The 24,682-nt window shown below is 42.0% G+C and overlaps 1 protein-coding gene across 2 annotated transcripts in view; it reads right to left on the reverse strand.

Moving 5' to 3' along the window:
- The window catches only part of alk (ALK receptor tyrosine kinase), a 265,070-nt gene that overhangs the window by 88,254 nt on the left and 152,134 nt on the right, over nucleotides 1–24,682 (reverse strand). For both annotated transcript variants that reach the window (XM_062557175.1, XM_062557174.1), the window contains exon 4: nucleotides 17,110–17,314. In XM_062557175.1, coding sequence (XP_062413159.1) covers nucleotides 17,110–17,314 — 205 coding nt within the window. The remainder of the gene's footprint in view (nucleotides 1–17,109; nucleotides 17,315–24,682) is intronic.

Raw genomic sequence — 24,682 nt, forward strand, 5'->3', positions numbered from 1 at the left:
GCCGAGATTGGAAATGGACAGAACAGAGATAGAGACACAATCAATTATATGAATCAGTTGTACAACTATTTTCGATAAATATAACAGTATACATAGTGTTTCACCATAAACAGATATACAGTATATGTGTGTGTTTGTGTATATATTTCCTGACTCACTCACTGGCAGTAATTATTACTGAACCGCATTTTAATCTGGACAGTATGGACAGTCACTGCTGAATGATTTATAATTGGTATGAAATAAACAATAAAAATAATATGTCCTGACTTGCTATGAATGTTTCTGCTCATGTCAGCTGTATCAGATTTTATACGCCATGCAGATGGACTTTTTTTATTCCCACTCGTCTCTGATTTGTAGCCTCGAGGCATATTGAAAATGTGCTGACGGCTCATAACCTTCTTCATTTGGATGAAGGATAACAATACGAGTGTGTCCAACCAAGTTTACTTTATGAACGAACAGTTGTCTGAATATCAAATGTTTCAGGTGGAAGTCAGTGAGGAAACAGATAAGGCAAGTGTCGTTGCAGTTAGGATGATATCTTACATCAAAATATTTGTCAGAATGGTGCAGGACTGCCTCGTAATGCAGAGAATGACGTTTTTTCACTTTAAATGCTGTCAACCAGCAAAAGTGTGGTAGCTTGACTAAAATCGGATCCGATCTCATGATGACCCCAGTCGATGACCCCAGTCATGCCTCTCTGCATGAACGTTGAGCAAGCTTAAAAACAAGCACTGGACGAGTTAGAAAGGCATCTGGCATGGGAAACCATTCAGGTTCCAATGAATGCTCAGAGAAGTCCATATGCTCTGCTGAAGCCCTGTGCACATAAGTAAGTGTAGTGCTTGTGGCATCCTGCGTCTCTGTAGAATCAAAGGGGGGGATGCAGAAAATGCTTTAAAAACCACCAGCCCCACAGACCTAACAGCGACTCAACTCCAATACACCCAACAAAGGAATGATCCCATATCAGAACTCCTATGACGAGAATAGGACAACGTAGCTAGTACAGCTCTACTTTGGGCTAAACACACCAACTACAGAAAGAACACAGCACACAGATTCAATACATATGGAGCTCAACCCTCAACGTACCAGACTGCTCTGCTGATCCTGGTTGGAGAACAGTGCCGTCAATCTCATGGAAACGGCTCAATTCTATAGGCTCCAACCATTCCAATGTGCGACGCTATGTGGCCAATCCTTCGCCAGGGAATTGTCCTGTGTACTGACAGGCCATTTCGTCTAAACTTCATGGACTTTTTTGTCATTTCTTTTTAATGGTAAATACATACATACATACGTTTGAAAAGTCAGACCTAGATCTATGTATGAGATGTATTGAACAATGATTTAAAAGTGAAATAAATTTGTTACATGACAAAATGCAAATGGAACAGTTTGTGTCTGTACTAAAACATCTCAAAAAATCATTAGTCATTTACTTGTTCAAGATCAACCTTTGCAGAGAGAATGTTAACATCTTGTGCTATGTAATTCTGAAGGGACAATCATCCTTTTTATATCGGGCAAACTTTCATTTGTGCAGTGTGGCATCTTTGTTTTGCAGTAACCTGCAACATATACACTGGTATTTGCACATCTAGACAAAACTACTACATTGGACTTCCTATAGCAAGAATATGTGCAGGAGGCTGTGCTGCTTTTTGAAAGGTGTCAGTGTGTGACGCCTCCAACGAGACAACTGTAAGACGGCAGGTCACTGGGGTGGTGGATGAAAACCAGCCAAAACCGGTTGGAGGATAGTGCATCATGTGTGTCCTCCAAGGTTCCCCAAAGACTCTCTGGACTACACTAATGAGCGGTGAAAAAGTCTCTTGGTTCAAATGAAAGAGATTATGATTCCCTTGCTGGGGGTCTGGCACCGAGGCTTTTGTCTGACCAGACCTGTCGGCTCCTAATGATGGAGAAAAAGTGTCAGGTGGTTGTGTGCTAATTGCAAATGATGGGGTTCCCGTCTGTTGAAATGTCTCCGTCGGAGGAATTACACATCCCTGTAATCCGATCGAGGTAGCCACGAAGACAATTCAGAGAAAAAACTGTTTTCCCCGCAGGAGTCATTACGTGTCAGAAGCTAGAGAGAGGTCCATTAATCTCATCCGAGGCAGCACCCCGCACTGATATTTAGACTTCTGCTTCGGCTACGTTAAGACTGCAGGCAGATCCATTTTATTTCTCAAATCACATCTTTAAGACACACTGTCAGCAATTGCAAGGGATCAGATTGGATGTGTGTGTTCAGATGTCAGCAAACTATCTACATCGGTTACTGTTGACATGAGTCCAAAGTCAATGGCAGGCTCCACTCTCTGCACCCACATTTTCAAATGACACTTCTAAATGGGTATGTTTGTCATATGAATTGAACATATTGTGTATCTTTTGACATCTGTCGCATTCGGTCCATCCCGGCAGAGGGATCACGCTGTGGCGTTCCCCCTAAGGTTTCTTCCTTTTTTGTCATTCCTCGTGGAGTTCTTCCTGAGTTAACGTGAGGGTTTTAGGACGCAGTATGTTGCATGTGTACAGCCTATAAAGCACCAAAATGTTTTTTGTAAAATAGTTTACTTAGTTTTGCTCTGCACAGCAATAGTCTCCTCGGGTAAAGTACTGTGTTTCATCCTGTTCTACAAAAACTTCCTGGGTTTTTCCCCTCTGTGATGTTTTGTGTGGTCAGAAGATGAGAATAAAACACTACACATATGCAGGTCCATTTAGCACGCCTTCACACTATCTTCACATCAATCCGAGAGTCAAAAGGAGAGCGTTTGTGGGCCCGGGGCATTTCTTGGCAGAGAGCCGGTGAATTGATAATAAAAAATGTTTTACTTGTGGTTTTCCTTTTTTTTTATTACAGCAAATCTACCTCAAGGCCCAATCAAGTCCTTGTGCTTCTTTCTATAAAGAGCTTTGTCTGAAAACTTGTTTCCATCTGAACACTTACTTCTCCAAACACTTGGGCTGTCATTAAATCCCTCATGAATTTAAATACCAACTTTGTTATTGCTTTGAACAGGGGGTAGGATGCTGGGGAGAATATGCATCAGGGAGGGAGAGGAGGCCGAAATAGACTTCCCCGTTGGACTTAAACACAATGAATGCGCCGCTGGTTCCATCATAGAGAATGTTTTTCTATTCTTCATTGCAGACCCTCTGATTGGTATTTGTGAGCGACATTAAACGCCTTCGAGTCTCACTCCCCATCGGCGATAGTTTGGTTTTATTGAGCAATCAGCATCAAAGAAACCCAATAGTGGGATGATGTTTCGTCACTCGAATCGGAATGGTTCATATGAACCCACAGCTGAAGGGTGCTACCATAACGTAGCACTTTGCTTCGGAGAGCTGTCATAATTACTGGGACTTGACACTCAAGTAGAAAGTTCTTTGTTGTTATTGTGAAGTAAAAAGACCCGATTGAGAGGGAGTTGAGTGCCTTCTCAGACTTGTAGTCTGTTTGAGCCATTGGAACACACTCAAAACACTAAATAATGGAAGTACACAGACGGCAGCAGGAGAGAGATTGAAAGTGAATATGCACCCCCCCGTTGTTGTCTTCTTATGCCTCCCTCTCGCTTGTGCTTTCATGAGGGGCTACCAAGCGAGAAGAATCGAGTAAATATGAACAACATTTCATGCATTTAGAATTTTAATAGATTTGCATGGATAATCCTTATGAAAAAAAACCCTACATTTATTAGCTTCATTTCTGCTAACATATTAACTTAAATAATATTGAATTAAATAGATATTCTATAAAAAGTATTTCACCTATTAAAACATTCGGCATTAAATCGAAGCTTGTGGTTGGAAAATCAAACAAAGCTGCTCTGTGAGGGTTAGATTTCTGTTGAAATAACAACTATATAATGTTACACCATTCTGTGTGTCATTCACTCTGACTAAATGCAAAAACTAAATAAAAGACGTATTTATGGTGTGCAACATCCTTCCACGGCAACTAGGCTGTTTATGTATTGGCCTAGTTATTAGAATAACACCCTTATTGGCTGGTTGAGGCCTCCGATCCAGTGAAATGTATCGTATGTAGAGGCTCTGCAACATGTCACCCAACTGCATCCACCAATTCTTGGCATCCTTCTGTCCGCTTTCTCCCTTCCATTATCAGCCCGGTTTGTGAGGACACAGCATTCCTTGCATGAAAACTAAACAGCGTTCCTGCGCCTCTCAGGTCATCAAACCACGCCGCGCTCGCCACTGATTGAAGCTAATTAATGTAATGGAGCGCTGACGAGCAGCTGGATATCGTTTTTATACACTATTAATTAGTAAAGGCCTATTATGTATCAGGACCTCATCTCCAATTGCTTATCTCAAGTGCTCATTAAAATATTTTCAGTTGTAAAACCCTGACACATTCCACAGCAGTATCCACATACCAGAGGAGACCAACGTAGGACATTGATGCTTCCAATAATTATAGCCATGTTAGTTTGTGTGTAGAAAAAGCAAGCCATCATGTAGGTGTATGGGAAGCTGCTTTAGCCACCTATTGCAGGTTTCTGTGTATTGGTTTCTCCTGCGCTGGGATAAAACAAATGAATAAAAGGCCCTTGTAATAGTTTGAGAACTTATTCAACAGCAAAGCCTTAAAGTAAAAGATTATGCAGCGTAATTCCCTGTGTATAGCCCCTCCTGTATTCAATATGCTAATCAAACTCAAAGGCCTAAAGGGAACGTTGACACGGGAAGCAACAACCACAGATGCTTAAAAATAAGTTGTATTGGGACATAGAAGTTAATTAGACTTTTACATGGTTTGCATTAATTAGCACATGAAACATCGATTTACAGTCCACTGTTAAGGGAATTATTTATTAGAAGATTAGATGTTTTCTCTGAGCCCAGTGGTGAGTAAAAACACCACACGGACACCACACTGTACATCATCGTAGGATATATAGAGACGTGCTGTCCCACTAACTTATGGATATATAGAGCTGCTTTATTGGTGGCTTTGGAGAAAAAGGTCAGTATATTCTCAAAAGCCTCTGTGAGGATGGGTTGGTTTCCTTTAAAACCAGCAGTTCTACAACTATGCTTCATGATCACAAGTCCCCTTGTTGTGCCTGTAAATCAATATTTTAATATGATTTACTCCTCGAGTTTATCCCTCAGCCACATTATTCTCCTGCATGTTTGTATAGTGTCACGTAGTCTACATGGCTTCAGAGGCATTGAGATACTCTCCAGTGCAATGTGCTTTCTGTTATGAGGCAGCATCATTTTAAGCAGAAAATGTCCTTTTTCCGTCTTGTAGAATAAGATGCCTTGAAGATGACTGACGCATCGCATATTGCTTAAATTTAAATATGTATGATTTTTAAGCTTTACATGCAATAGAAAGAGCCCTGCCTCCCAAAATGTCATCTATAATACATAAGTTAAATGAATGTTGTAACCAATTTATAACTGGGGTATTTCATTCATTTGCTGCGAGAAGAGCTTCTTGATGCTCACACAATAATTAGATGATCTAGTTCTACACATGTAATCCAATGCACAAAAGAAGGGGTGCATTGCAAAGGGTGGCTATCTGAGATGTTATTGTAATAACCTCCGATGCTCAGCTTAGATCGCTCTTTGATCCCTTTACTTTGTTCAAAGTCAGTCAGAGAGTGTGCACAGATACACAGCAACTACAGGGTTAGTTTGGTTTGCTGAACAAAAGCCCATGATAGAAGAGAAAAAGTATAAGGAATCACCCATTTACATGATGCTCTTTCATGGAGGATAGAGAACGGCTCGTTTCATTCATTTGCAATCCTGCCACCGTCTTGCCAAAAATAGGAAAACATTGTCATGATTAATTTAGTCACGTATATTTATATTATATTTATGTATTTATGTAATATAATCACGTTTTGCATTGACTTTTCAAACTGATTTTATTTACAGATAATCTCTGCAAAGGACCAAGTGAACATATGAAGGACTCGTTGGTCTGAGGGCGTCTTGTGGCCTCATTCACCCTGAACATACATGCCTGTGTATTCCTCATTCACAAGTTGTATCGTTAAACCTCCTCGGCCCACTTTCTGTAATTATCTGTTGAACAAAAGATACCAGGAGCAGGGTTCCTCCAGCAAGAAATCTTGATGATTTTTGCAAAAGAAGTCACAGTACGTTAAAGAATAAAATGTTTCTGTCAGATCTTTACTCTCAGCTAGGAGATTGGAGGAGGGATGAGAGGGAAGCCATCCTTCCCTTGTCAGCAGAATGAACACAATGCATTCTTCTTGTTAACCTCCCCATCCGCAAGTAGCAGAGAGTGCAGGGGATTGTCGGAAATAAAACTAACTATACAGTAGTACATTAGGACATTATTTCATAAAATACTGGAGAAAGAGGTTCATCCTTGAAGTTCATTCTTTACTCAATCGTGATGCAGAGAGCAATGCAGTCTGCTGCCTCATTCATCTCCTTCCTGTTGTCAAAGAAAAGACACACACAGATGTGCTAATCAAATCAGAGGACCCCCCTGAGTGTGACTGACCTTTCCCCCTCTTGCTAGAAACAAGGTGTCTTGAAACTTCCCTCTCTCCTCAGGTGAATCAGGAATCAGGAATGGTTCATTGCCATAATATGTCAGACAGACATGGAATTTGACTTGGCAGATTAAGTTGTCAGCCAGGAATGAAACCCGGGTCTACAGCTTCCTAAGCTTGGAGCTAACCTCTGTTATTTATTTATTGAGAGGGTCTCACATCACAAACAAGTCGTATCGTAAAACGACCTTCAGTAGAAATCTGCCATCACAAGGGAGAGGGGGCTGGTTTGGTTTGAGTGTGTAGGTCTAGTCTGCCTGACTGCGTTATCTGACCCAGGGGAGGAAGCTAGAATATTTGACCCTGACCCTTAGTAGCAGTAGAGCTCAACTGTGTCTTTTGAAATTCTTCTTGGATCTGTATTATTCTTCAAATTAAATAGCTTTAAATAAGATAAGTTGAACTTGTATGGGTTATAGGAAGTGGAGGGAAAACAAACAATATTCCATGTCCTAATACTTTGGTACATTTCTGCGTTTCCACGATGACCTGATCTGCTAACAGCTGACTTGAGATCCATCACAACCGGATCGTCTACATGATACACACATTATATATATATATATATATATATATATATATATATATTTTTTTTTCTAACCAACGTCACTATTCTATCGGGGATCAGCATAAAAAGTCTATGTATCAATAATCTATGTTCAGGACTCAGCTGAGATTTACTGTGCAGGGACTTTTTAGTCTGAAGTGCATGTTTGTGCTGCATTTCCATTGCAGAATCGCCGTTAAATAAGATAACAAAAACACACTTCAGTGATGCAGGTCATCAATAACTTTTGTCCTGTCACTGTCTGGAAGGCATTTCAAATCAAGATTTCCATGTAAGAGTTTACTACCTTTCCTCTTTTTCTGTCCCGGTCCGTGGGTTTATGTGGGCGCCCTGCACAGTCTTAGGCCCGCCCCCAAATGCTCTAAATGGTTGAGACGTGTGATGCCTCCCCTCATGTGACCCATTGTTTGTCTCTATGTGTATTCCAAGCCAGTGAGTACTGGATTTTCAAAATAAACATGTAAACTAACCCTAATTAATGTGTTAACCCGCTCAGGCCTAATACATAAAAAAAAAAATGACAGTAGTTCTGCATTTAGAGTACTTTAAAATGTAAAGGACTTTACGTTCATGTGTAATGAAATGTACTCAATTTTACACACAATAAGTGTAATTGTTGCTCATTTTAATGAGCCTCTCTTTCAATCAATCCTTTTGCGTCGCAGCTTTCCCTTCTCTGTCAATACACTCCTCACCAACACTCTTCACATACACAACACTGGCCTCTTATAAGGGAAGTGCCAGTCACAGTTAAACGTGATAATTCCGTTACTAATACAGAATACATCCATCGTGAACTGGATTAGCAATGGAAATTATTCAATATTTCTGGAACAATTGCCTTTCTTAGTAGCGATGTCTTGCTACTCACTTATGTATCAACCTCAGGACATTTTGGTTCTGTACAGAGAGGCCTCAGTGACACAAAAGAGCATTAGAAAATGCTCCCACAAGCAGTGAGCTTACAAAGATATCTCTGCGGGTCCGAGCATGTGCACGGCATCCACAGCTAAGTCATGACCCCTTAATGCACTCAGATGCAGCATGTGGGCTCCATCCCCTTCATCTTCTGGGCAAGGACCAGGGACCCCACCACTCAGCACACCTCAGAGGAACACAGCAGCTACACGAGTGCTCCGTCTACCAAGCTTCCGCTGCATCACAAGCCCACACTCAACGGGCCCTCTTTGTGCACACTAACCGAAGAGGCAGCCGAGAGAATGAGGCTCCTCCCCACCTCTAATGGCATGTCGAGCGTGCGGGCGCATTTTCCTTCCATATCAATTCACGAGCTATTATTGAGCTCAGCAGAGTGTTACCAGCAGAGGAGCGGGTCGCCCGGATGCCACTGGCCATGTCGGGGAGGAGCAATTGAGCGCTCTGAGATAATGGACATATGTGTGGGTGCGGCTCAAGTGGCAACTACTTGTTGGGTAAGTAACCCTGGGGAAATGCTGGCGCGATGGAGGACCGTAACGAGCAGCTGTTTCTCTTCCAGATATGAGCTCGTGAGCTACCATAGTACCGACGGAGATGCTGTGAACTGGGAGCAGTGACAGCTGTGCCATTCAGTCCGCTCATAAAGGGTCAACAGCACAAGTAGTAACCTCTTTGCATGAAAATTAATATATTCACAGACATGTTCCATGCGAGAAATTCCCTCCTGCTAGCAAAGCCAGTATTCTCCAAAGCCAATATAATATGATGCTTAGTTGACTAATTACTTCCAATATTTCGGCAATGTGGCAGAATTCCTGCATTTGTGCAGGAAAAAATGATGAATGCTTTGATTTTCTTCTCAGTGCACTTGAATTAACTGAAGTTGGCGCTCTCTAATATTACCTGCGATGGACGTTACACTTTCAACAGCAAGATTGTTCAGCTCCTGATGATGAAAGACGCCTTCTCCTCTCTGAATTCAGGCCCTAGATAGTCAAAGTAGCTTTCAACGCTTTCAGGACCTCGTCCTCCCATCTCCAACTAAAGCGCCTTAATAACCAAAGTTTCCTCCTAACAGATGGCACAGCTGATTGGAGGACGGCCTTGTGGGAGGCGGTTATGCATCTAAAACGGTCAAACTAATTTGGCGATCAGGCTCCCAGTGGACATCCGCTCCCCAAACCATCGTCCCCTGCACTGAACTCGCCTGTGCCATAATGGGCCGAACGAGTCGTCCCAAAGAACCGTAACAAACTCTTTTAAGAGGGTCAAAGGGAGGGAACATTCCCCCAAGTCGCTGCATGTTAAATGTGGTGAAGTTGCACAGGGCAAAACTAGCATGTTTCATAGATTAGTAAGGTTTTAAGAGGTGATTTTAAATATGTATGGTTGTGAACAATGAACTGAGGCTCCTGTTTGAATTACACTTCTGATGATTGAAGAGAGAAGCGTCTTTTGGTGATGTTGAACTATACGGCTGTGATCATCTGCAATTATTAGGACGTCCCATCAGTGACGTTTCTGGCTGAAGCTGAGATGAACGTTTTGCTTCTCTTAATTCTCTCATTGAGTTACCAAGCAGGCTAGGGGGCCAGCTAGCAAGGCAACAGCTCTGCTGGTGATGGGGACATTCGTTGTGCAAGATCAACCCAAAAGTTGAGGTCAAAAGGGGTCTCAAAGTCAGAGCCTTGTGTGATTGTGTAGTCGTATTACGTTGCATTGTGAGAAATTCATGAGAATTTCATTTGACTCTCCCACAGGACACACTGTACACTTTCCCTGGCCCAGAATGAAGAGTGATTTTGATCATGCCACAGACGTATTATTTCTTATTGCAGCAATAATTCAAGATTAACATTTTGGACCCAGTATTACAATATTTCATTTGTATGATGTTTTTCTTGGACAGTGACTGGACACACAGCAAGGGGCGAATGTGTGTATCTGTACAAAGCTGTGCATTGTTTTTATTGTCGTCTGCAGGGATTCATACCAAACAAATGAGGACAGCGATCATGTCACTATTACTGTCAGCTCTCATCTCATGTCTACTTTGCTATTTTACAGGGCAATAAATGTTTTCAGACTTCAACCTCCGGGTCACTACATTGAGCAATAAAAACCTATCAATTACCTTGATGTGGGATGGGAAAAGACATAAAGGGAAATGAAATCCTTTTCCTTATTAAATTGGGAATAAAAACGTCACGGTTAAAAAGACGCTCAAAGCTCTTGTCCTTGGCTTTAAATAAAAGACCTTAAAAGACGGGGCAAACGGTGTCTTCCTACATTCTCTGCCATTGTTGAGGAAAATTCCAGTTTTCTTTCACTATTTAGTACTTCACATAATATTTTCCTTTGTGCCTATAATGACATTTCCAATAATCCCAATGATAAAGGCATTGCTCAGGAGTCCTTTGCCAGTGGCTTTGTTCACACAGCAATATCTCAACGTTTATAGATCTGCTCGTACTTGAATATTTTTTTTGTCTTAGCAACTTCCATTTTTCATGGCGAGGTAACACCAACCCAGTTGTACAGTATATATATATATCTGCAAGACATAGCAAAACCCGGCAGGAAAGCGAAGGCAATCTATCATCCATCTTGCACTTGTCTTGGTGTAAAAGGTGCATCAAAGTGTAAACTACTTTTTGTGATTAAGGGGCTGAGCATTAAATGTCTGGGCTTGAAATTTCATCAGGCTTCTTCTATTGGTTCAATCTTTCATAACAAAAATAAACTAGGTCACTGTTTCGTTCCCCAAATGTCACCTTCCTCTTGTCTTGTGTAAAACCTCCTCTTTGAGGAAGGTACATTGCAACTTTGGGGAACATCTGATTAGAGATTATTAGATGCGACGGGGCCTATGAGCACAGAGTTTGGAATAAAAAACATTACTCATGTAACCTTCCTGCAGGGAAACGATTAAGAGAGTGGGGGCTGACTAGATTTCACTCATCCGTTGCTTGAATGTTTATTTTTTTTGTGCCTGCTCAGGAACTTCCTGATAGGAAGTGCTATCAGCAGCTGCCACAAAAACACAACACACACACACACACACAGAAATACTGTGTGTGTGTCAGAAAAGAAGCACAATGTTGGACATGCGGCGGTGTGTGATATGTTTGAACATGACGTATATGGATTTTATAAGGGGTGTTGACTAAGATGTGTATAATAGGAGGCTTGGAGATGGAGAACACCATCAGTTGATGAAAATAATGCTGCTGCTGCTTTTCTCCTGAAGCTGGTAAAAGGCAGCAAGGACAGTGGCTGCTGGCGTCACTTATATTAACTAATAATAATAACCGCATTGTTTGGCTCTATTGATTACAGGCCATGTGCTTAAATAAAATAACTCAAATATAATGTATCATGATAGCACGGATTCTTTTTGAGAACACATTACACAATCCTTCAAATGTTAACGCAGCAGCGTGGGTGATTATGATGAAAGAGGACAATTTAACCAAAACAATGAGGAATTAACCTTTGACACAACACGCAGAGGAGAAGTGGATCAAATGGCCGTAGTCGGGCGGGGCAGAAACTCTAAATGAGACACAGTGCTGCTTTGACAGTGAACAAAATAAGCTATAAAATGGCCAACGGCTCAAAACGCAACATTTTAATCAATTGCAATTGGATCAAAAATACAATTTCCCCACTTTCATCATTAACATTCAGATCAGTAAGTTTTAAATCTACCACAAATTATTATGTCATTTCCAAGTTACAGAGCAACAAAGACATCTGAGGTTTGGTTTACAGTGGAATACAAATATGTGGAACCTAAGGTCAGTGGCAGCATGTCACATGGCACACAATAGCTCCTCCTCTTTCCTTGAGACGCAATACAGATACAAATACAGCTGTACAGTCTAAAACGGCATCGGCCGAAGAGCTGAAAATCACAACTCCAAACCACAATGGTCTCTTCTGCATATCATCACCGGTGCAATGCAGACATCCTACTGGCAGAAGTCCCAGATCCAGAGCCACAAGGAGGCCACCAGGCCGGGTTCTAGGAGCACCGAGAGGAGCTCTGGAGGAGCTGTAAATGCACCATGTGACGAAGCTCATCATCTGAGACTGCTTTCCTGACATGACATCACTGTACTCCAATGGCCTCCACCGTCACCACATCTCACTGCAGTGGACGTGGTGGAACGGGTCATTCTGATCATCGATGTACAGCCAACTGCGTGATGATTTTAATATGGACCAAAATCTCTAAGGGATGTTTCCAACACCTTGTTTAATCGATGTAATGAAGGACAAAAAGGGTTCACCCCGGTACGAGGAAGGAGATTAGTGGCCGGTGAGTGTGTATCACCAGACAGTGATTTCACACTCACTAAGTTTTTAATCACACATTCAACAAGATAGAGTTAAAAAGCATTTTATTTAATGCTATTCAGCCTCATAGTGCATATTGATTTACTTATTCTAATTTACAAGCAGAGTAATGCAGCAGTTGGCAATTATTCAACTTGCTAAGTGTCTTTGCCGCACATACACAGACGCACATGCTGTCAGTGATGAGGTCGCATTTTATTTCATTTATGGGACTGTAGCGTTGAATAATTAGGTTAGTGGGCAGAATAATCCTTTTTGCTTACAGGGATTACAGCTGTTCAATAAGAAGACAAACTGCGGCGGTGCTTTTAGCTCCAGCCGACTGTCTCCCTTGGGTGGTGCAACCTTCATCATGACAGACGCAGACTGTATCTACTGACTTTAGTTCTCGTATTTATACCTATTAAACAAAGAAGATATCTTTTGCTGCATAGTGCAACATCAAGCAAAACATGTTAAGTTTATGTCCCTTTTATGCTTTAGTGACGCTCAGGTAATTTATATACTTATATACCACGGCCACGATGCTCTAATGTGTACTTTAATGTAATTAAAACTTCCTTCCACCGCATTACACAAACTAAGGAAGCGTTCTAACCTGAATGCCACGTTTTAAATGACATGCAAACACTTTTCACAGTAACACATTGCATTGATGCACCTTGCAATCATAGCCATTTGGTGCGTATGTTGCTAAGGCAAGTAAATGAATGTCTGGCCTACTGAGAGTCATCCTGCACACATGTAGGTGTTGTAATGGAAGAGATCTGTGATGAGACACAGCAGGGGTTAATCCCTTATATTCCGACTTTAAACACACCGTCGTATTACGCAGTACGACACACATCACACGTGCACGTTTCCTATTTTGTTCATACAAAGGCACACAGCAGTCAGCCCTCGTCCCGTCCCCCCTCCACTCGGGATGCTGACATTTACTGGGAGAGCTGAGGTTGTTTGATAAGTCAAGTCCTTTGCTGCCTCTCTACAGAAGTCCTCAATATGGTTCCCTCAGGTTTAGTTAAATACTGTAAGGAGAAATCTGAGGCAGATGGGGGGGGGGCTTTGTAAAAAGCGATGGATTTTTATATTTGCATAGTGTTGAGAGGGCTATGACTGCATCGAATGTAGGTACAAATTGGACTAAACCACGGTGATGGCAGTTAGCACCAATTTAGTTACACCTAAAAGTATATTTTGATATGTTCCCTGTTCTGTAAATACAGACTAATTGATTATTACACCCAAAGGCTCACATCAGCAGTGTGCTTTTGATGGGTAAGTACTCCGCCATCCTCAAGCGTCATTTTACGCTCTTTCCATTTTTGCCTTCGGAGCGGCTAAGGGAGGTGTCGCTCCTTTTCGCGTGACGTTAGTAGGACCCAATAGCATCAGACAACTTTAATAAGTGGTTGATACATGCAAAACGTCCAATCAGATCTGAATTTAAAAATAATTGCAGGTTTTGACTCCTGTTGCTTATCTGCCATGAGGCCTGCACAAACGCCTCCTCTAGAAATAAAGGTTAGAGATTAGAGATTTATTCATCAGTAAGCTAGAAACTGATTTTTACACATCAGACCACTCACATAAGGTTCCCCTTTATCCCTAAAAAAATGTGCAGATAGACATAGTGGTTATAGAGATGTTACACTTTGTATCATAGGTATGCCATTTTCGGATTGGAGGCCAAAAAACAGCCTCAGCTGGAAAGGTAGCGCTTCCTACAACTCATTGATACGGATGTCTGTTATTAGTGAAGTACTGCATCAGATATATTAAGTCACCTGTTAAATGGATTCAACAAAGGAAGACACTGCCCAAATAATAACATTAATATATAAAAACCATAACAAACATATCATTAGATGCAAAAAACAACACATTTGACTTAATTAACTGCTCTAATAGGTTTGTCTCTGGAGAAAGTTCACCAGGTCAAGGCTCTGCTCTGAAATGACCCTTCGACCTCCAACAATTAAAAAGCAATATCTGGCTATTGACATTTCCTCCAATCTTCCATGGCTGTTTTACCGTAACATCCCCCTAAATCCAATGAAAATCCCTTGGACTCATTTTACCCTCTCGCCCGCAGGACGCATCGCACCCATCAAAATGTGGATTCTCACCCTTCCCTGTCCAACCAAATCCAACTGTTTTAAAAGGTACACTTCTGCTGGAAAAGCAAACAACACACACCTCAGGGCAACCAATAGGTTGCAGGTTTATATGCCCAGTTTCCTATATTTCCTTGCTAATCACTTCCAGTACATTAGATGGATTAAGCTTAGATGCTCAAAAAGACACTCAGAGTGCATTAACTCTCCTTTGAGAGATGCCTTTTCACTCAGTGACAATTCAAAATCAGCATAAGAGCCCCTTCTTCATGAACTCCTCCTCCTCCCCTTTGGAAAAGGAAGGAAATTACTAACAGAAGTCATCACCATGAAGCCCTAAAGTGCTTTGACTTATTTAATCAAGTCCTGCAATATCTACAACACAAAAATTGCACTCAGAAAAATAAATGGATATTAAACCTACTAACATGCAGCCACCGGTATTTAAAGCCCTATTTACAACATGAGCAATTGCACAAAAATGATACAGATTCATTTGATCTCATTTCCCAAACCATCATAACCAGCCCAACCACAGATGCTGGAATCCCCTGGAAACAAGTTGGTAATAACACTGTTTCAAACACCAGAATACAGCTCATTCAATACAAGAGGGATTTTGGATAGTGTGAATTTGAATTTTTTCATTATTTTGTTGTTATGTTTGTCTGTTATTTTGTTGTTTTGTCTGTTTGTAGGCGTTTTTCTTTAGGATGGCTTCCTTTGTTTCCCATAACAACATGAGTCAACAGTGATAATGAAACTACGATTGTGTGGGCATATTCCAGACATTGTTTAATTACAGAGCGGGATTTGTTTCTTACTTGTACGTGGATGCTATTTTTTCAGTAAGCCATTCTAATAGAAAGTACAAAAAAATGAAACCGAAACCCTGCTTACAAGAAGCTTTGGTTTCTGGGAGTTGAAGATGAAACATGTGGAAATTCAAGGGTAAGGGTTGGTAACTTGATTGGTGTCAGCAGATAGGACTCTTTGCTTTTATTATTGCTCCCCCCAACTCCTTATGATGAGCATCCGAATAAAGAAAAGTACACGCTTTGGCAGAGATGGCGTGGGCAGATGACAGCCTCAGACTACAAATGAGAGCGCGCACGGGGACGGTCTCATCCGTCACACATGAAATGATCCAGTCTCCAAGACGCGCCGGCCCCTTAAGACGCCGCTCGCACACACACACGTGCGTGCATCTTCACGCGCATTCACTCCCACGCAGGGACTGCAAATGAGTGTGACATCCATGATTGCAGGGCCCTCGAGAGAAGGCAGACATCAAAGCAGGCTGTATTTGCATTGGGACCAAAGTGCGTGCTTACTAGCAGTGGCGGGCCAGCCCCGAGTACGACCAGGCCTCTGCAGAGCCCCTAACGAAGAGCCACAATGAGAGTGCAGACTTGTTGGGCTCATAAAGCGTTAGTAGCACATTGAGCTGATTGTTAGCCAGCCCTTCCTGTCCTTGTTGCTCGGCCGCCTCTCTCCCTCTGCCTCTCGGTACCACTCAATCTTCATTTAAAAGGCCTTTGACGAGGGTGACATCATTTGATTGTGCTCAATGTTTTCTAAATCTCTGCGTCTGATGGAGAAAATTGACATAAGTTTGGGGAAAAGACTAATCAAGGAATTGTTTTGGCAGGTGGGCCGATGTCACGGCTATGCCAAACAATGAGGGCCTGGAGGAAAGCATGGAGATGCGCTCAGAGTAGTACAAAGGTCACTCATTGAAAAGGCACCCTTGTTGTGCGTTTCAGGGATTGAGTAAAAATGTTGCTAATACTTTACAGCCTTTTGCAAACTGTTCCCAGTAACAAGCCTGTGGCCAAAATACCAATCTGCTTGGACTTATATATATATTGTAATCAACGGATCATGTGGTATTGGTCCTAAATCAACACTCCAGAACCAGCACTAAAGTGACCTTTATTCAAGTCATTGAGTCCTGAGAGTTGTAAAACGCACCAATCAGCTGAATCAAGAGTTATTCCATGTGAAAGGGCCGAGAAGGAGGCTGCAGGGCCGGGAGGCGGGTCTATGGAGGCACTCACTCTTCAGCTCCCAGATAATTGCAGGAGAAGACAAAACCGTTGTACATTACATGTCATTTAGATTACTTACATTTTGCCTGGGGAGCAATTAGGGGTCAGGTGTCTTGCTCAGGGACACTTCGACACGGCACATGGAGCCGCCGGGATTCAGGGTTCAGGGAATATTCTGGACTCCGCCGACACAAATACAGCGTCGTGTGTACTAACCTCAAAGGGGTCTATTCAGGACTCGGAGGCAATGACCCACAGCCTGCTGCTTAGATCCTCCACTAAACACAAACAAAGCTGATTCTAAGAGAAATGTTGGCGCGTGGCTAGGGCCATCCTGCGTGAATAGCCACCGACATCTTATTCACTGTGGCTCACTATTTATTCAAATCCTTCACTTTTTTCATTTTGCCCCTCAGTGCCCGTTTCTATTTAGTGCCCTTGTGTGGTGCGCATGCGTAAAACGGCGTGCTTACCCTGTGATGCGCGGGAGCGTGTCGGTGGAGAAGAGGGCGAGTGGCGGTTTGTCCCGCTCTACGAGCCATAAGGTGTACTGCCCACTTTGCCTGGGATGCAGGAACACGGCCATGTCCAGGCTACAGGGGCCCTGCCCCCCCCACAGCCAAGGACTCAGCACCCAGGGGCCACCGAAGGCAGAGCTGTTCACCCAGAAAAACTGTCCTGAAGGAGAGAGAAGGGGGAGAGGAGTGTTGAACACAGACAGGTTGCAGGGGGGGCGGACGGAGCGGGTCAGAGGGTTCAGGTGTTGCTCAACGCTGATCAGCAGTAGCGAGAAAACCTGGAAAAGGACAAGCGGTTGTGGAGATGGCGCCCTGCCGGAGTCCAGAGGTGCGATGCGCTGTGATTTCACATAGTTTTTAGGAGGCGATGGCTGAGAGGAGCGCTTGATGAAAATTCATGAAATAAATCTGCTTTGAAAAAAAGTGCAGTCAATGACAACCCTTGCCCCAAAAAAATGAAAAGGTGGGAAGCGGGTGAAAAATCAAAGCACTTTTTTCTTCTGGCTTTGATATGAAGTCCCATTTCACTTTAGAATCTATTGCGTTCATTCAAGCAAGAAGCTCCTCGGCAGCTGAAAGTTGTGTGTGTGGGTGTGTAGAGGTGGAGGCTCAGAGAATCTCAAATTAAAAGAAAAATCTAATTTGAGTATGCTCTGTTAAGAAAAGTAGAGTTTTTGAGGAGGAAGTCGAAGGCAGTTGTCAGGTGGTGTGGTCAGCTCGCTGCATATATTTGGAAATCTCATTATTTGATTCTTGTATTGCTTTTTCTTTTCATTTCTCTTCCTGAGATGAATTCTAGGTCTCTGATCAGTGTCCTGTAAATACTGTAGATTATAAATATATATGCATAGCGGCATGTTCAAAGTGAAACATGATTAATCAGCAAAATTCTTCCAAATTGAAAACTGAAAGTGAATTGTCCTGGGAAATACTTTGGTCTTTTTCATGTTCATAATTATCTACTCGCAAAGTTCACATACTTTAATGTTCAAAAGACATTAATGAGACGTTTCTCATAGCGTCTTTCTTGATAAAATCGGTATTTCTCTATCTGAAAGTCAAAAGGCCTTTCTATAAAGGCAGGGTTGGTGATCTCTTTTTAAACTTATTTATTCAAAAGGAAATGAGGGAAAAAAGAAGACATTTGCGGATATAATATCCCCATCTGATCTGATGATGTTATTTAATTTTAGTGATGACTGGCGGTGCAACCTGTACACGTACCTCCCTCCCTTTGCACACACTGCTCACCAGACTTTCACCCTAGGTTTAGCCATTTTTGAGAGCGAATGGTGCCAGCTACTCTGGCATCACATGGACGCTTTAAAGGTTATTTTTCAAGATTACTGGCCCCAACTTCCAGCTCCTCTCCTGAAAAAGCCTGGTCCGTTATGATTGGTGAGAAAGAAAAATATAGCGCACCTTTAGACAGATTATTTTTCAAGATACTTTCAGCACAACAAACTGAAATACCAAGTTTCTTCATGAGGTGGACCCTGGTTGTAAGGGTAATAACAAAGACTAGCAAATTTGACATTCAATTGGAAAGTGTAAAAAAACTATAGGACAATCCCTCCTGTCATCCATTCCTATTTCCCTTTTCCCTGAGGCTGCTGCAGCACCGGCACATTGGAGTTCTCCAGTTAAGCCTCATTGTCTCTCCCTTCCACATTTGCATGCATGTTACACAAAGGGTCCAGACCATTTGGCAAGGACAAACAGAGGGCTCACATGCATTTACTACACACCCGGAAGCCATTTGATATAAAGGCTGAGTCTCAAACTCGGCCAGATCTTTGTCTCTGAAGGAAGAAAGCCACAAACTCCTGTTTCCCAAGAAATACCAGGCTGGGGAGCAATTACATGCAGGGTACGAAGTGTAACGGATACACTGCATTTCCGTTAGTGGAACTGAGCCTCGACTTCACCTGTGAGTACTGCTGCCTAGCAGAGCTCGATGGCCTCATTTGCTGCATCACAAGGCTCGTTTCAGCGGATTATCCATCTCAATCTGCATGGAGCAACGTCGTCATTGGTGGAGGGTAAAGCGTCACGGAACTTGAAGCCAGCTTTGCATTAAAAACAGAATTCTGTGAATGACACCTGTCTGGAGTTTAGTTTCTTCGAATGTTGCCCGTACTGATGATGACTCGTTGTATCAGGACTAGATATCAGCAGTATTAGATATTTCCAAAGAAAGGCTTTTCAATTTAAAATAAAAACGAGGCTCTGTTGCTGAAAGGAATGTAAATTACCACTTTGTGTCCAACACTAGCACTTCTATTTGACGTGTTTCACCACAGTTGGACTTTGAGGCAATTCATAAAAGAACCTTGTTTTTAAAATGACATCCGACAAGACGAGTCCCCAAAAAAAGAGAACGATTTAAATCCAAAGTGGAAGTTGTTTTCTGTATCAATAAGTCAAGATGGTAAATAGTTCTTTTTACCTCTGTGCGATCGAAGACTCAGTAAACTGAGGCTCTTGTTGACATAGCATAGCAAATAAGGCCAATTGTTCATTTGAATAGAATTCACACAGATAATAAAATTGCAGCCAAAGGCCTGGTAGAGGGAGGAAAACAAGCCATTCAACGTGTATTCTGTATTCTTATAACATTTTGCATTTACCAAACATAAACACGAGCTTTCGAGGCCCCAACAATTTGACTGGCTCACATTTCAATTTACAAACCATTCAGTGGAGCAGCAAACAGCTTCCACGGTAGAGGGATGGTGTAGAAGTATGTTCAGCTTGACAAGAAGCAGCCTTCTTGACATGGTGGATTGGTATTGGTCCTTTTTTTTTTTAGAATGATTTTCTGACAGTGATTTTAATTGTTAACCTTTCATAAGTGATTTGGCTGATTGGGGGCAGAGGAAACATGTAAATATTGAGCATCACATTAGCCTGTTAACGTGGTTGATAAACTTGTTTTCAAGCAGTTGCTTCATCCAGCTGTTACAGAGCAGCACCAATTTGATCATCTCCCGATGCCAATATTCTCTAGCAAGCCAGCAGGAATACAGACACTGCACAAGTACATCTGCCTTTGACCATCCAAACATGTGAAACTATGTAAACTATCGTGATTTTACAAAAATATTTGGTTTGATTTTAGAACAACAGAGATATGTTTGACAAATTTAAAACATTTCCATTCAGGTCACAAACTGTCTTTTTTCAAAGTCGATAGTAACAAAGTTTAATTTGATATTTTTTCTCTCGATATGAGCTCTGCATCCACTGATCTATATTTAATACCGCTGTTAAATGAAAAAATGAAAATGAATCAAATTGAATTGGTTTTTGGTCTCATAGATAAAAGAGGGAAGAAAATGTAGTAATGACTTACTAATTGACTTTACTAATGACTTCATGACATGTTTCCGTTCCCCTATGAGCCCCATCTTCAGGGAATCTAAGGTTACCACGTGTTTGCACTCAGGGCCTTGCAGCTCTGCAGGATCTGGAAACTTACTTTTCAAGGATTCAAGGATGATTTATTGTCATTTTGCAACACAAGGTTGGATTTTCAGCCTAGCCCCTTTATGTTAGACAACACAAAAAGGACAAACTACCAGAGCAATCTCACACTGCATTTTGGTTTCCAATCTGCATCAAGACAAATGTGAACAGCAGCAACTGAAACAATTCTTCGGGCACCAGGGGAAGGTTGGAGCACCAAGCATCACAGATGCATAGTGGCTCTTCTCTCCTCCCCCCGGACTCCTGTACTTTGTCCGGCCCTCTGTCCTGCAGTCCACCTGTCAAGTGCAGCCTGATTGACGATTGCACAGTGCAGCCATGGTCTCTGTACGGATTTGGGCAGAACACACAGCTACCTCCCTGAAGTCATTTTGCAGACTCTGTCCGAGTGGGTGGGCAGTAGCCCGAGGTCCCAGCTGGGTTAGTTTAGTTTCAGTCTTGGCTCTCCTCCTGGGGGGGGGTCAGCTCTATCAGTGGTGTTTGGTCGGGCTGAGTGGTCAGGGAGGTTGGCCATCATCCAATCCTCGCACTTCCTTTTACGTGATTAGACATTAAGTGAAACATTGCAGATTCCCTTCATAAGCCAACGTTGCTTAGTTCTCAAAAGGCATCTTTAAAAAAAAAGCTTTTGTATTAATGTGAGCGCATCAGTTTATTGACTCTTTTTTACATTGACTTTTGTGATTTAATTGCCATTTTGAATTGGCTCCTTGCACTTTTATTTTATAACCCTCTACATTTAATTTGTAGATTGCACATGTCATCTTTGTTGCATTGTGCTATTTGTCGTGTTGTCTTTTGTGTCATTGTCTCACTGTCCAATGTTAAGCACCAACCCCCATGTCAAATTCCTTATATGTCTAACATACAAGGAATGTTCCTGATTCCTGAGATAGCACCGAGGAAGCAAAGACACAACAGTGCTGGTCTTCATATAAGGAATTAAAGAATAAAACATTGTGCATAATATTAGATACTGTCAAAAGAACAGAATAAAATCTAATCTGATTCACTGACTAAACAAAAGAATGTTTGCAGAGGTGTTACTCACTGTGAATACATCTCATAAAGCAAAGCAACTGTGACATGAAACAGTGCATACGAAGCATATTAAACATCTGGAGCAGTGAACAATTCATTTGTGATTCATGAGTGATTTCACATGCGTTCATTGTCTGTAGCCCTTTGCTAGATACAATGGGATCCTTTATTGCAAGAATTTACAGAGGTGGGACATGAAGTCTCCACAACCTTTACGATACGCCGATACTCTCCTTTTGGACATGACACAACAATTAATGTCAAGGCAGATAATTAGTCTCAATTTACACTATTGTAAAGGAAACCATGTAGGAATTCACTAAAAGTGCTTGACTCAACCTGTGTTTGCATGTCAGACACATTCAATAGCTCTAGAAAGCAGACTAAAGCCGTGGGAACCTCATGAACACTATTGTTGTAGCTCTTCTCTTCCGTCTCAAGCAGAGGCCCCAATGCTGCCCATTTGTTTGTTTTTATAGAATTGTACATGTAGCATTACAAAGTGAACTGACATTGGCTCTATGAAAATGACATGCAGGCTTGCCGGGGAATGTCAATAAAATGGTAACTTTGATGTGCTTTTTGTCTGCTGCGTTCCCCTACTAAGCTACATATGCTACACATAACAGGATTACTGTGGTCGGCCAACCAAGATTCTGTTGGGTCTATTTAGACCGTGGTGGTCCTTCCTACACTGGAAAAGGTTAATTCCCGCCCCCTTTTTGGCGCACTTGAGCCTGTGTAAATACTTGTAATTCAGCATTTTCCATACACCATATGTCTATATATCTTTTATTCGAACTGACGCTGCGGCGTCGTGATCTGATTTGATAGTAAATGGGATAAACTAAAGGTGTTACAGATGGCTGCAGTATTTGTTTGTTGTGCAGCAGCAGGAATTCTGCCAATCATGTTAATTCTACTCATCTCTGCTGGTGTTTTTTATTTATTTATTCATATCAATGGTCTTGGAAACATCTGGACCACTGACTGGATATCCCTTTTTTTCTTTGTTGACATGGACTGAACAGCTGGAGATCGGATGTTATTGTTGCTTTGCTGAGCACTGAACAAAAAGATCTTGATGTCAACAGCAACATTAGCGCAGAGCATCAGGCGAGTGCAGCAGGTGTACATGACAAAACCAATGCATGATTACAACCATAAAACGAACTGCACAAAGCAAAACGTCTTCCCCAAGGGACCTTTCTGGAAATGTTTGCGTTGATATCAAATATCCCCACCAGTCCTTTCTAAACATTCCTGTACCAAAAAAGAGAAGAAACGGATTGGAATGATTAAATAACTCAAAACAATGAAATCATTGAGACAATTTCTGTATTGCGGCAAATCATGCAATCATAACTCATTGTGTAGCTGTACTGCAATTACCACTTCATTGAAAAAATATAAAGTACATTTTTTTGTGATGAATTACAATAACAAAAGCATAACGACAAAGGGCCCCTTATTGTACCGATGGGGGCGTAAGAGTAAAAACAAAACGTGATGTGTGAGTGGTTTATTGTTGCTCATGTCCGTGTTCCACTTTGAGTCTTTGACTTGGTATGTTTGCTATTTAATGAGCTGTCTGAAAAGAGATTTGCGGTACAATGCCTTGTATGGCCCCATTATTAAAGGGCCAGGAAGTCAGTGTCTGCTTCAATGACGCTGATGAATTAGACTGCACGTGAAATGATGTAAAGCTCCAGCACTTTGCGTCAGACAAGGCGCAGCCCTCTGCTAATTATCCTCGTTATAATCATCCAAATGATCCCATGCGCCTTGAGTCACATTGCTGAGCCATTGTTTCTTCCACACATGCCAGACAACAAAATACTGTATGTTAGGGAGGAAATGTACATAATTCATTTGAACTTTTTGGCACAGTATTTACTTTTTTAATTTTATCCAATGAGAATATCCTTTCAGAAAGGAAATAAAAAACCTATTATGGATTGTGAATGCAAAATACTTCCCCCCAAAAACAAAACCAATGCAAGATAACTCAACTGAAAATCAAAATGATTTCACCCTCACCCTCATCTTCTTTGATTTCTGCTGCAGTTAAATACTACATTCCAACCACCAAAATTGGTTTCATTCAATTCGGATCGATTCCTGAGTTGACCACAGAGGTCTGATTCGTTATCACTTGCCATGAAATACAGAAACAAAAGACAATGCATCAAAAGTTCTCATTAGAACTTTGAATTGAATGTTGTTGTAATGTACTACAAAAATAGTCAGACACACAGAGACCCACATCGTTCCACCTTGTTCCCAATATGCAACCCGTCCACACCAGGGATCTAATGTCTTCCATTGACGCACATTCTGCAGCTGCTGTCTATAGCGTCTGCAGTGGGTGGTTTCCATAGGGACTTGATGCATTCCGTCTCTGTGTTTGTGTGTGTGAGGATGTGCATCCCTCCCCCTGTCTCCCCATGGCCCTTGCACAGCGCTGGACTCAGCCTTCTATTTCTGCATCATAGCTATGTGTACGATCAACACCTGTCATAGCCTATTTTATAAAGTCTGTAGCTTTATCCGTTCTGAATGAGTGAAATCCTCGTCTGCCCGCACTGCATGCTGGGATATGCTGGGCCACAAAGGAGAGATCCGACATGTCCTCGAAATCGGCTCCTGGGGGGCTGCTGCCGCGCTCTGAGGAGCCCAAGGAACAGGACGGGCAAGTCGCAGCCGAGGCACAGCAGAAGTGACGTATGCGGCCTACGAATGCGTCCTTAAGCATGCAGCCTAGCGACTTTAAGACACAGCTAATGACTGCTGACTCCCTCCTCCTCCTCCTCCTAATCGGCTACTCCACTACTCGGGTTTGGATTTGTGTAATAAAGAGCTTATGATTAGAGACTGTTCTTCTATTGTATGAATTCATGTAAATCACAATACGCAAAACAGCGTACCCACAGCAGGACCGACGTTTTCTCTTAAACAGAAACACGTATCAGTTCAAATGACACCCCTTAAAGGCGTA

This window comes from Pungitius pungitius, chromosome 14 (genome assembly GCF_949316345.1).
Source record: "Pungitius pungitius chromosome 14, fPunPun2.1, whole genome shotgun sequence".
Taxonomy (NCBI): domain Eukaryota; kingdom Metazoa; phylum Chordata; class Actinopteri; order Perciformes; family Gasterosteidae; genus Pungitius; species Pungitius pungitius.